The sequence below is a fragment of the Apostichopus japonicus genome, chromosome 2 (genome assembly GCF_037975245.1).
Source record: "Apostichopus japonicus isolate 1M-3 chromosome 2, ASM3797524v1, whole genome shotgun sequence".
Taxonomy (NCBI): Eukaryota; Metazoa; Echinodermata; class Holothuroidea; order Aspidochirotida; family Stichopodidae; genus Apostichopus; species Apostichopus japonicus.
This window is the reverse complement of record NC_092562.1, coordinates 31,041,594-31,054,520: the sequence shown is the minus strand read 5'-3', so window position 1 is coordinate 31,054,520 and position 12,927 is coordinate 31,041,594. Positions and strand designations below refer to the sequence as shown.

The window sequence follows — 12,927 nt, the reverse complement described above, 5'->3', positions numbered from 1 at the left end:
AAAACAAAAAAAAAACAAAGAAAACAAACAAGAAACCTTTGCTCTTCATTATGTGAAAGTAATGGGTAACGCAATTGACTCCCCGTAAACTAAACATTCTGTTGTTTTCCTTCATAGGGACGGAGACAGTAGGTGTAGCCTGTTTGCTTCGGTTTTATTGCAGACTTCTTGTTCCAGAATGACTTAAACAGGAAGGTGATTTGAAGTAGTTCTTCAACACTCTTTCTCTTTCTGGAATGCAAGTCCAAGCTATTTTTTATTTTCTACAATCACTTCATGTTGATTCTTTTAAAATACTAGGATAAAAATTGCCTTGCACAGCTAATGTTTTGGTTCCTTTTTGGTGCCTTGCTGGAAACAAAGGAACCTATATGGTCAGGTTAGTATGCATACGTGTGTATGTGTGCGTGCGATGGTGACACTTGCTTGGGTCCGCAATAACTCAACAATGGAGTGATGTATATTTTTGTAATACTTAAGATGCTATGTTGTTGTACAATAGTGAGAAGGTGTGCCTTATTGTGTTTGGTACAGACATTATGAATATTACATGAAGGCCTGCATGGTACATGTAGGTCTAACTTTTTTGGGACCATCTGGGCTCAAAAAACTTCCGAGCCCTTTTTCCGCAGGGTGTGCCTAAATTTTATTTCCACATCAAATGCATTTTGGGACATCTTTCAGTTTGTTGGGCCAAATATTTTTGGGACCATTTTAGCCAACAGTTTTTGGGGTTCAATATTTTGGGGGCAAATATATTTTTGAGCCATGTACAACCAAATATGTTTCAAACCAAACTCTTTTTTTTTGGGGGGGGGGAGGGATTCAAATTTTTAGTTGCAATAACTCCACAACCAGAAATCAGATTATATCCAAACTTAGAATACAGTTGTTGGTTAGTAGCTGTTACACATGTTATATTATGATATTTGGTGATGACATACAACACTTTAATATAGCAAGGAGCAATAGTGCCTAGTGGTATAGGTAGTGAAAAGTGTACAATGTTCTTTCTTCTCTTCAAAATAGTTCTAGCATAATTAATACATGCATTTGTTACTTCTCGTTTAGATAACTACAATAGCGTACTGTCCACCCAGCCTGTAAAATCCACAAACTTTAAGCCATTCATAATTCATCTGATCGATTAGTCACAAAACCCAAGAAACATGATCCAATTACTCCAGCATTGAGTGTAATACATGCCTGCCAGCTAAACAGCAAATCATTTTCAAAATGTATGATTTGTTTTTAAAATTCTACATGGTGAGGGGCCAACCTACTTGAGTGAACTGTTGATATGACATTTCGAATTCCCAGACCCTTCATCAGCAATGTGATTACCTTTGATTGTGATTAATCCCAACTTAATACTCACATTTTCATCATACTTTATTGACTAATCTTGTTTTTATTTGTCTTAACTTCATAGATCTTAGTTAATACTAGTTTCTTTATTTTATTGATTGATTTATTGGTTTTATCTTTCTTATATGAAGTGATTTCAAATATTCTTTCATGTAAAGCATTTAATTGCTATACATATATATATATATATATAAAATTAATTACTATCAACACACCAGAAAAAAATCTACTTCATGACCAGTTTCACAACTAAGACCCTGCACCTCGGCTGGGATTCTCCCATGGGTGCTCATGAAAGACAGGTCTCTGTTGAGACCAGTCCCGTATGCTCAAAGCTGTAGTAACGATCTGATTTCTTGGTTGCTTCTTTTTTGGCATGTTGAAAAGTTACTATATAAAATGCTACATTTAAGATGGCTTCCCTATAGCTGAACACTTTAATCTCCCAAACCATTATTTTTTTTAAGTTATTATCCAGTGAAAACATCTTTAAATTTAACCCAACCAAAAAAAAGGAAAAAAAATGCCTGCCACTCTTGCAACAATTCTTTGGTTTGTGAGCTGCCCTATTAGTACTTTAAGTTCTTTGCTTCACTAGCCTGGCCAATATGGATAGCTTTCTTGACAGGGAGGTCCTCTTCCACAAGACGACATCAATGAATTTGTTCATCAATGAACCCACACATGATCCTGTCACATGTGAGACCTTATGTTAAATTTTAAAATGTACGATGTTTTTGCCTTGTTGCACAAGTCAGTGGTCTATCTGCTCATTCACCTCATTGATATTAATTTATACTAGTTTCTCTTTTTGACATTGGGTTTTGGTTTTATTTTGCTCATATAAAGTGCTCTCAGATATTCTTTCATGTAAAGTGCTATATCGATATTTTATATATATATATATATATATATATATATATATATATATATATATATATATATATATATATATATATATATATATATAGACAGTAATATGTACAGTAAGTAATTAATAAATCTATATATTATCAAGTGAAAACATTAAAAAATTCACCCACTGAAAATGCCTGCCACACTTGAAGCGATTGTTTGTCAGCTACCCTACTAGTACTTGCTTAATAGAAAAAAAAAGTTTTATTACATTTAAGTTCTCTGCTTCAATAACCTGTCAATTATGGATAACTTGTTGAGAGAGAGAGAGATCTTTGTCTCCAAGAAGATGTCAATTAATTTGGTCATGAAACACACTATTCTCTCACATGTGAAACCTCATGTTAAATTCCGCTCATTCCCCTTTTGGTCCCGTGTATTAAATAAATGCCTTTCCTAGGTGATGTTCTTTCTACTGGCACAAAACTCACCAAGTTTCATCTTCAGCAGTCACCCATTGCAAAGTGTTATATATTTCTAATGCATCTTCTCCAGCAGTAAAAATAAATTCAACACTCATAATTGCATCTGTTTTTGCTACCAATGCCATTGGGTGGCTATATATAAAAGAAAACTGTGTTTCCATGTGCTCAAGTTTTCTGCCAGATTCCAATTAAGACACAGCTGGCCTGGTTGCTCTAGTTGACAATAATTTGCACAATATTTTATATGTAACATGAACAACAGGTAGTGGAACAACACCTGTTTCACCTGTATCTACTGATACACCAGCCAGTCTAGTTACTGAAGATGCAACAGGAACAACAGGTATTGGAGCAGCACCTGTTTCAGCTGTATCTACTGATACACCAGCCAGTCTAGTTAATGATGATACAGTAGGATCTACAGTTAGTGGAGTAACTCCTATCTCATCTGTATTTACAGATACAACAGCTAGTCCAGTTACTGATGATGCAACAGGAATAACAGGTAGTGGAACAACACCTGTCTCAGCTGTATTTACTGATGCACCAGCCAGTCTAGTTACTGATGATGCAACAGGATCTACAGGTAGTGGAACAACACCTGTCTCGGCTGTGTCTACTGATACACCAGCCAGTCTAGTTACTGGCAGTACAGCAGGATCTACAGGTAGTGGAACAACACCTGTCTCAGCTGTATTTACTGATGCACCAGCCAGTCTAGTTACTGATAATGCAACAGGATCTAAAGGTAGTGGAACAACACCTGTTTCAGCTGTATCTACTGATACAGCAGCCAGTCTAGTTACTGATGATACAGTAGGATCTACAGTTAGTGGAGTAACTCCTGTCTCATCTGTATCTACAGATACAACAGCTAGTCCAGTTACTGATGATGCAACAGGAATAACAGGTAGTGGAACAACACCTGTCTCAGCTGTATTTACTGATGCACCAGCCAGTCTAGTTACTGATGATGCAACAGGATCTACAGGTAGTGGAACAACACCTGTCTCAGCTGTATCTACTGATACACCAGCCAGTCTAGTTACTGGCAGTACAGCAGGATCTACAGGTAGTGGAACAACACCTGTCTCAGCTGTATTTAATGATGCACCAGCCAGTCTAGTTACTGATGATGCAACAGGATCTACAAGTAGTGGAACAACACCTGTCTCAGCTGTATCTACTGATACACCAGCCAGTCTAGTTACTGAAGATGCAACACAAACAACAGGTAGTGGAACAACACCTGTCTCAGCTGTATCTACTGATACACCAGCCAGTCTAGTTACTGGCAGTACAGCAGGATCTACAGGTAGTGGAACAACACCTGTCTCAGCTGTATTTACTGATGCACCAGCCAGTCTAGTTACTGATGATGCAACACAAACAACAGGTAGTGGAACAACACCTGTCTCAGCTGTATCTACTGATACACCAGCCAGTTTAGTTACTGGCGGTACAGCAGGATCTACAGTTAGTGGAGTAACTCCTGTCTCATCTGTATCTACAGATACATCAGCTAGTCCAGTTACTGATGGTACAACAGGAGCAATAGGTAGTGGAGCAACTCCTGCCAGTCCAGTTAGTGGATTTAATAGCTCAGGTATGTCTTTATAAGATAAAGATAGGGGCAGTGGCGGAGCTAGGGTTATTGACACGGGGACGAGAATGGTCTGTAGGGGCGGTTTTGACACTATCTTAGCGGAGCGCCACCACAGTTTGGCGCGGATCATACAGAAATTGTTTGAGTAAAGATATTCCCTAAATCGCCGGAAATGACCCTTTCTGGGCCTTTCTAATTTGCATATAAATAGGTGTCATTGCCATTTTGTCAGAAAATTACACCAACAAAATGTGACAAATGTCTTTAGGTATTTGAGAGCGCAATAAAAAAAGTCAATAATCGCGAATGATTAAAAAGTGGCATAAAGCTGAAAAGGGCGCCAGCAGTCCATTTGAGTCCGTCGGGGGGGGGGGGGGGGGGCACCGCCTCCTCTGACTGTATGAACGCTTCGCCACTGGATTGGGGTGGTTTTGTTTCATCATTGTTTGTTACATCTTAGTGTCAGTCACATTCTTGCGGTAATTAATCACCTTTACATGGTTCCTGATCATTCTAAACTGCTGTCAATCATAGCTAGTGAAGAGATAAAGAAAGCATACCAACAATTACCAAGTTAAGAGCTGCAAGAGCTAGTTAGTTAACACACTTTGACTGAAAAATTATGTAACAGACTATGCTAATGTGACAGTGATAATGCTAGCCTGGATGTGAATGACAGATTCCTTACCTGGCAGTTGAGGAAAGTGATCAATCAGTGTTAAGAACAAGTAGGTAATAGCCTCTCCATATACACTGACTGCATGGTACTGCAAAGTCCCAAGATGATCTACTTTAGTTAGTTTGTCTTTAAATACATTTTACTATAAAGTGTTTTATAGAATGTTCACTTAACATTTATTGTGCATAATAGAACTTCCTGTTTGAGGTATTTGCATTCTATATTGCGTAAAATTAGTCAATGTTTGCCATTATAATTGTGCCCAAATCAATAACTCAAGAATCTGACAATCTTACATCTAAAGTTAGTACAATCAGCTTAAATGGTATATCAATGGAGTGAATTTGACTTTCAGGTGTAGTCCGAGAGAATGAAGAATTGATTTCTCTAACTTGATGAATGGTTTGTAACTCACTGTGTTATTGCATACAAAAAGAAACTGAATTGTCGATACTTTTCCACTTTAAATAAAAATAAAAATAAATCTGTTAGCAAACTGTTTATCATCTAGTGAGCCTGTGTAAGAGAATATGTCTGACGTTTCGATCCTAGCAGGATCTTCTTCAGAGGCTAAATGACAAGTAACGGTAACAGAAGGGACAAAAACATGCAGAGAATACAGAGAGGTTAATGAGTGTGGTGAACACAGAGATAGATGTAAGGGGATTAGTAGACAAGGGATGGAGAGACGAAAGAAAGAAAACAACAGGGCAAGAGGAGAGGTATGAGATAAACAGTGGAGGGACAAAGAGAGGATTAAGGGAAGGGGGTAGGGAATAAACTAGGGGGTAGGGAATAAACTTGTAAAGGACAAAGACAGAAAGGTGTGGAGAAAATAGACAAATGAAATTTTAATAGACAGATATAAATACAAATATAAATAAAATAAAACTGTTAGCAAACTGCTTATCCATGTGTTCACCATGCTCATTATAACCTGTTATTGTGGGTGTGCTGCATTCAAGGTGTGTGCAGGAATTGTTATGTAGCTTTATATGATCCATCCCTTGTCCTTGAGAAAATACGTTCCACTGTGTGACCGTTTTGTGTATGTGTGTTTAAGAGTCAATTAGTTTTTAGAGTTGTTTGTTATAAGTTAAAAAATATTGTCAACCTTTTCTTTTCCCCACAGTTCCATTGCTGACTTTTATAGCTGTACCCTTAAGCGTGATCATGTTCATCCTTGTTTTTTTAGTACTTTGTGGATGTTGGATAAGGTGAGCACTTTATTTATTAATTCTTGCTTTCAAAGTTAGTAAAAGCTACTTTACATGATTCCTTCTGGAAGTTAAAAAATGACATTAGTATGAGAGTGGTCCTAATTTATTTGAAACATGCAGTACAGTTAAACTAAGTTAACTTATGGCACATAGAAATGTCTTAGTTGCACTACCATATAGCAACATACATTGTTTGCATTTTCATGGTTTAGCATAAGTAGCACATAGCAAGTTCATTTCTCTCTTGTTTATGTGTTATGTTAGTGTATGCAGCAATAACGCTCATGGTTGAGTTGAATTTGTGTATAGTATAGGATCTATAAATGGTGCTGTGGCCGAGTGGATAAAGGCGGTGGCATTTGAAGCAATGAGGCTTAGCAATCGGGAGGTTCGGGGTTCGATTCCCGGCTGGGTCATAGTGAGGTGGGTTTTTCATCCAAGAGAAATCTACGGTTTTCCCATGATCTGAAATGACTTTCTAAAGTGAAAAGATTCCAAAATTTGAGTTAAGTGTTGAATTGGAAGCCACCCGACGTGTAAGTTGTAATCCATAAGCCCTTGCGGGCTTCTCCCACATTTGTGGTCGTAAAGCGTTGTAAAAATAACTGCTGATTATTACTATAAATATTGTTTTTGTCTATATGCCTCTAGAAATACTCCTTGACATGGATCATTAAAACATTGCTCATATTTCTTTACATTAAGTTACTGAAGTTATTTTTACTAACAATACATCATCAATATAATTTTTTGTTAATGCAATGATTCTATACACATCAATTGCCAGAGAACAAACTTGATTTTCTTAACAGAGAATAAAACTGTTAGAGGAAAATAAAGAGTAGGAGTCATACCACAATTCATAGCTACAATGACTTACACACTAGATTTGTCACTTCCAATGTCACTAGAGCATCAAATGAAGTTTTCAACTGACATTAGCTACCCACCATATGATATGATAGCTGATAGATTGAACAATCATGTCTCATACAAAGTTATCTATATCATGACAATTTTGAGTTTGAGCTAGAGGTATGATAAGAGGTATGATAAGCATACTTGCCAACCCACATGCCATCCTGTTCTCATCATGGAATGGTTCCAGTTCAATTATGATTGTCTAAATTACTTTAAATCCTCCAACTTTTTAAATATTCCATATTTTATTTCCATATCTTCAACATACAATTATAAAACTAGTGATGAATGAAAACACACCAAAGATGTCACCTCAATAGGTCCACAGTTAACTTGTCAGGTAGACGTGCACTACTCTATTGGTATAATACCCTCAAACAAGCTTCATGTTCTAGATATCTATCACAAAACTGGTTCAATCATTAAACACCTGCCTCCACATACACCTACACCCTGTATGGTATAGCTGATGTAACGGTCATTCTGATCAGCAGTTTCCATAGCAACATATACTATTATACAACTTGTATCTATAGAACAAACAAATTGGCTGATGGGAAGAGTTATTAAAAGATGCAAGACACTTAAAAAATTCAGAATACAAGAAAGAGCATGCTTAGGCAATACTTCATGTTATATCATTATCACAATGCTTTCGTTAAATATTATCTTTACAGATGTTTGTTCAGACAGAAAATTAGAAGCTACCATCATTCTCCAGTTGGTGAGAAAGTTATAAAGATGTTTGTGTATATCAATATCAAATGTACAAAGTAAAAAAAATATATTTCATACTTCAAAGCTGTATTTTGAGTTGTGTTGTAAAAGGCGTTATTTGTTTGGTATAAATCACACATACTTAGCCACACCTCAGTCAATCTCAAGAGATTAATGTTGCTGCAACTGGTTGGTTGTCCCTAATCATATGCCCTTGTATAGAAAATTTAGTGTCCCACAGATATAAAGTTGTAATATATATACTCCATTTGCATCCATTTGGTGCATCCTTCTGATGGGTTTGTTTGTTTACAACTGTGATACAACTGTACAGCAGATAATGACTAGGTCAATACCAAGTAAATGCAGCCTTGAAGTGAATTGCAATTAGTAATGTAATAATGTCAGTATTCAGTTAATTGTTTGACCACATGTTGAAAGTATGCAAGTTCCCCAGAAATAGAGTCACAACATGTTTATAACCAAGTAGCTCTAAAATTGTTCAGGAATCGTTATTTAAATATATCCAAGACATATGTTACTTAAATTTCCTATTTTGATCTTGTATGTTTGGCCAAGGTTTTGGTCCCATCATGAGGTTTCAAAAATTAAATGTAATCTGGCCATGTAATATGTGATTTGAAATAATTAGGTGTAGGCTAAACTGTGTATTATGATTGATTATGATTTTAAGCTGTGTAAGGGGACACATCAGTGAAAGAATCTACTCTTTACTTTCATATGAATGATCATTTCTATGTTTTAAGTCAACTACAGTCTTTCGAATTACAATTACTTTTGCATATGTTTAAATCACCTAACAATCCCATAAAATAAATGGTTTGTGTTAAGCTGAGTAGATGGCTAGCTCAGTTTTTGAAACACAAAGTTGAACTATTGTAGAGATTTCTGATTTAAATTCTATTCCTGTCAATAATAGCTAAATTTACAATTCAAAGTGGTTATACTCTCTTTCAAAGAACTAATTAGCAGCAGATTTGTGACTAATCCAGGATATAACCCCCACGAGACTGACAGTAATAGCAGTGTAGGGGAGCCGGAAGAATATGCGGATATTGATGACAAGCTAATCAGGATATCAGACTTGGTTATCTATGTCAAACAGAAGAAACAAAACAGAAAAGATAATTTCTTTACTGAATTTAAGGTATTTAAACTTAAACACAATCCCATTCAAAACTTTAATCTTGTATCTAAAATTTTGATGAGACCTCTGACGTGACAATTGGGAGTGTAATCTGTTAATGTGCAGTTACTGGTTAGTGTAAGAGTATACTGATCAGATATGATCTCTGTACATACTACCTGATAATGCAGAGGACAAATATTTGAAACTGGGTGCTTTGCAGACAACCAGTCCAATGGCTTAAACTTACACACATACTTGAACGCACACCAAGACTGAATTCTATGACAGCCATTTCTTGTATGCTTGTTGTTTATATTTGCAAGTCAATATTTGCAAGTCAATATTTGCAAGCCAATATTTGCAAGTCTTCCCTAAGCTGCTGAGGGTACATCCACTTAGAAGCTGAATTATCAGTGGTAACCAATTAAACTGAATATCTTTATTGTATTGAATTCATTTCACCAGACATTACCTACAGATCAACTCTACCCGTGTACTGTAGCCGGAAAGCCAGAAAACAAATCAAAGAATCGATACCTAAACATCCTTCCATGTAAGTTGAATAAGGACTTCTGGCTAATAATCATTTTAATTGTTGGGAGTATGAGAACATTTGCATAATTTTTAAATTCAGGTCAGTACATTTCACACCATTCAGTTTGGGATTTGAGATGTCCACGGTGGCCCAAATTAAAATTTTGGTTTTTGAATGTGTTGTCCCACAGCTGAATAATGAATAATATGGCTACTCATTTTGAAATTTAAAAAGTGATTAACCTTAAATGAAATATTTTTATGAATTCCAAACATAATGCTCTGCTCTGTACTTGGTATGCAGAAAACTTATTGAGTACAAAAGCCTCCCTGAAAGTGGTTGGAATCAAAGGCCACTTGAGGTCAACTGGTCAAAATCTGCAAAAGTAGTCACAAGACTCTAAGAGTATTATAAACAGCTTCATACTTGGCAGTGGATCAATCTTAAATATTTAAAGGCCCACTGTCTTTTTGTGGAGATCAGAGGCATAATGATTAAGGAGGATTAAGGCATAATGAAAGTGGTGAGTACCCTTTCTTGTTTTGTTTTTATATGGAGGTCAAAGGTCATTTGAGGAATCGTTTAACATTAATTCCTACATTTGCCCTACTAGGACAGCTAAGCAAATTGCAAGAAAGACAATGTGTAACTACGTAGATTGTAATCAGTACAAATGCTTTGCAGTATATATCTTCTCTTACAGTCAGTATGCACTATTTCTGCTAAATGTTGGAAGTCTGATCCTTCTGCTCAAATTTTTCGATGTTTTTCGCCGTTGATATTTTTTTCTTTCCTTTAATGGTCATAAGTGTCCATGATGTGTACTTACTACCATAAAGCTGTTTCGTACATGTGAAGAAAAAGCTAAACAGAACTGAATTCCATTGAATTATCCATTCACAGATGACAATTCTCGTGTTATGCTGAAGCAAGTAATTGATGGTCCACACTCAGACTACATAAATGCCTCCTACATTGATGTAAGTATTAAATGTGATCCATACTCACGCTACACAATGCCTCATATATTGATGTAAGTGTTGAATGAGATCCATACTCACACTACACAATGCCTCCTACATTGATGTAAGTATTAAATGTGATCCATACTCACACTACATAATGCCTCATATATTGATGTAAGTATTGAACATGATCCATACTCACACTATATTAATTCATCAGATATTGACGTATGGAATGTGATCCATACTCACAGTATATCAATGCTTCATATTGATGTAAGCATTGAAAGTGATCCATACTCACACTATTAATTCATCAGATATTGATGTAAGTATTGAAAGTGATGGATTATCACACTATACTAATTAATGCAAGATATATTGATGTAAATATTGAATGTGATCCATACTTACAGTATATTAATGCTTCATATTGATGTAAGTATTGAATGTGGTCTCTACTGACACTATATCAATGCCTCATATATTGATGTAAATATTAAAGTGATCCATCCGCAGACTGTATCAGTGCTTCATATTAATGTAAGGTTGAATGTGATCCATACTTCGACTATATCAATGTTCTTATTGATGTCAGTATTGAATGTGATCTATACTCTCATCATATCAGTGCCTCATATATGATAAATATTGAATGTGATCCATAATCACACTATTACACTGCCTCACTGCCTCATATTTTAGTATTCAATGTGGCCTATCCTAAGACTATATTAATGACTCATGTATTTGATATAAGTACTGAATCTGACCTTGTCAAGTTTTCATGAATCTGCCAAATGTCACTAAATCTTAATTTGCTAATGTAATGCTATCATGATATTCTAGTTGAATGTATCCTTGAAAACTGGTTCAGTTGAATGTTTTCTCAGCTGCCAAGGTTCCCTGTACTTAGCATTTCATCAAAATGCATCTTATTTGAAATGAAATATGTGTTTAGCATGGAGTAGTTAGGTTGTCCTTGTAGTGACCCCCATGGAGGGAGATAGGGTGACACATATGACAGAGTAAAGGTTATTGATATACTGTATATTATGCTCCCCACTGGCGAGCTCTAAAAGTCAATCTTAGAAAGAATACAAATGGAATACATATTAACCTCATAGAGCTTTAAATCGTCACATAAAAGGTGAAAACAAATGTTTTCTGAATCGATAAGTATATCATGCACATGAATGTGATTACGAGCACCGATAATAAGTAAAAGTTTAACATTGGTTGGAAACTTTTTGCAGGGTGTCCAACCCTCAACAACCAAAGGAGCTGTGGGGAGCCAAACAGTTAAAATAATGGATACTCTCACATATGTTAGACAAATACAGTTCTCAGCAGAATTTCCTGGATGGTATCATCCATTCTGCTGATGCCAGATGCATTAACAAAATTTCACAAAAGTCGAAAAATTTATATCTTTTGTTATACAAAATGCTATGAGCAAGGGCGGCGGAACCGGGGGGGCACAGGGGGCACGTGCCCCCCCACTTTTCCTCAGGTTAAAAATGTGCCCTTTTTCTACATAAAAATTTCAAAATAAAAAAAGAGTTTACAAAGCGAAACCCACGGCGAATGAAATATTTCGGGAAGTTTTAAATGTTAACTACCACAGGGGTAGAAGCCCAATTTATTGGGGGGGGGGGGCTGTAACGACTTGCCCGAAAAATATTACCAAAATTTTTCGCGCGCTCTGCGCGCGTTCAGCATGTTAATGTGCATAGCAAATAGGCATGCATTGGTTATTACATCGCATGCCAATAACATACAATCATTTGCCGTGTTATAACCCTTCCAAATTGGTTAGAATTATTGGCAAAGTCGTTACAATAATAATGATCATAATAATATCACTTTAACCATTTAAAAAACATAGAAAATTATTTTTCTTTCAGTATTCTGACATATTTCATTTGCTTTCATGCATGTATCGATCGCGTGTGCAGGGACTTGGACTTTATAATGATTTCACCTCATTTTGTCTTTTTCCTTGTTTCCCAATTTGCACATTAGATATTTTAGTGCTAGTATGCATTGTTTCCTTGAGGGGTAGGGGTAGCGATGATGGAGTGATGTGTATACGCAAATAAGATAATACAATAAGAGTTATAAAGGGTACTAAATATCAGGCTGCATCAGTCCAATCGAATTTCTGCAAAGTGCCCTTCGACGTTGGTGCCCCCCTAGATTAAAAGTGCTTCCGCCGCCCTTGGCTATGAGGATAAAGTTTTCCAACTGTTTGCCAAGAAATCAACTTCAGCCAACAGAAAATAATTATTTATGAATAGATATTAGTTAGAATTGTTGTACATTAGACCTTTATATGAACTATAAATTTAATTGCCAATCTTTATGATGACACATAAATGCTTAGACTCTGTTAAACCTGAACAATGTTGCAGCGTTACTACTTC

At 36.0% G+C, this 12,927-nt stretch overlaps 2 protein-coding genes across 6 annotated transcripts in view; both read left to right on the top strand.

Moving 5' to 3' along the window:
- The window catches only part of LOC139955968 (uncharacterized), a 595,985-nt gene that overhangs the window by 221,916 nt on the left and 361,142 nt on the right, over window positions 1-12,927 (top strand). For all 4 annotated transcript variants that reach the window (XM_071955175.1, XM_071955174.1, XM_071955173.1 and 1 more), the window contains exon 28: window positions 3,169-4,314. In XM_071955175.1, the coding sequence (XP_071811276.1) occupies window positions 3,169-4,314 (1,146 nt within the window). The remainder of the gene's footprint in view (window positions 1-3,168; window positions 4,315-12,927) is intronic.
- LOC139956137 (receptor-type tyrosine-protein phosphatase kappa-like) overlaps window positions 9,507-12,927 on the top strand; it is a 28,362-nt gene continuing 24,941 nt past the window's right edge. The window contains exons 1-2 of one of the 2 annotated variants that reach the window (XM_071955186.1): window positions 9,507-9,554; window positions 10,440-10,516. Coding sequence is in view for 1 of the 2 variants with exons in the window: in XM_071955185.1 (XP_071811286.1) it covers window positions 10,581-10,622 (42 nt within the window). In the remaining variant the exon portion in view is untranslated. Of the gene's footprint in view, window positions 9,555-10,439; window positions 10,517-10,541; window positions 10,623-12,927 lie in introns of those variants that run through there. The other variant, XM_071955185.1, reaches the window with a different exon arrangement.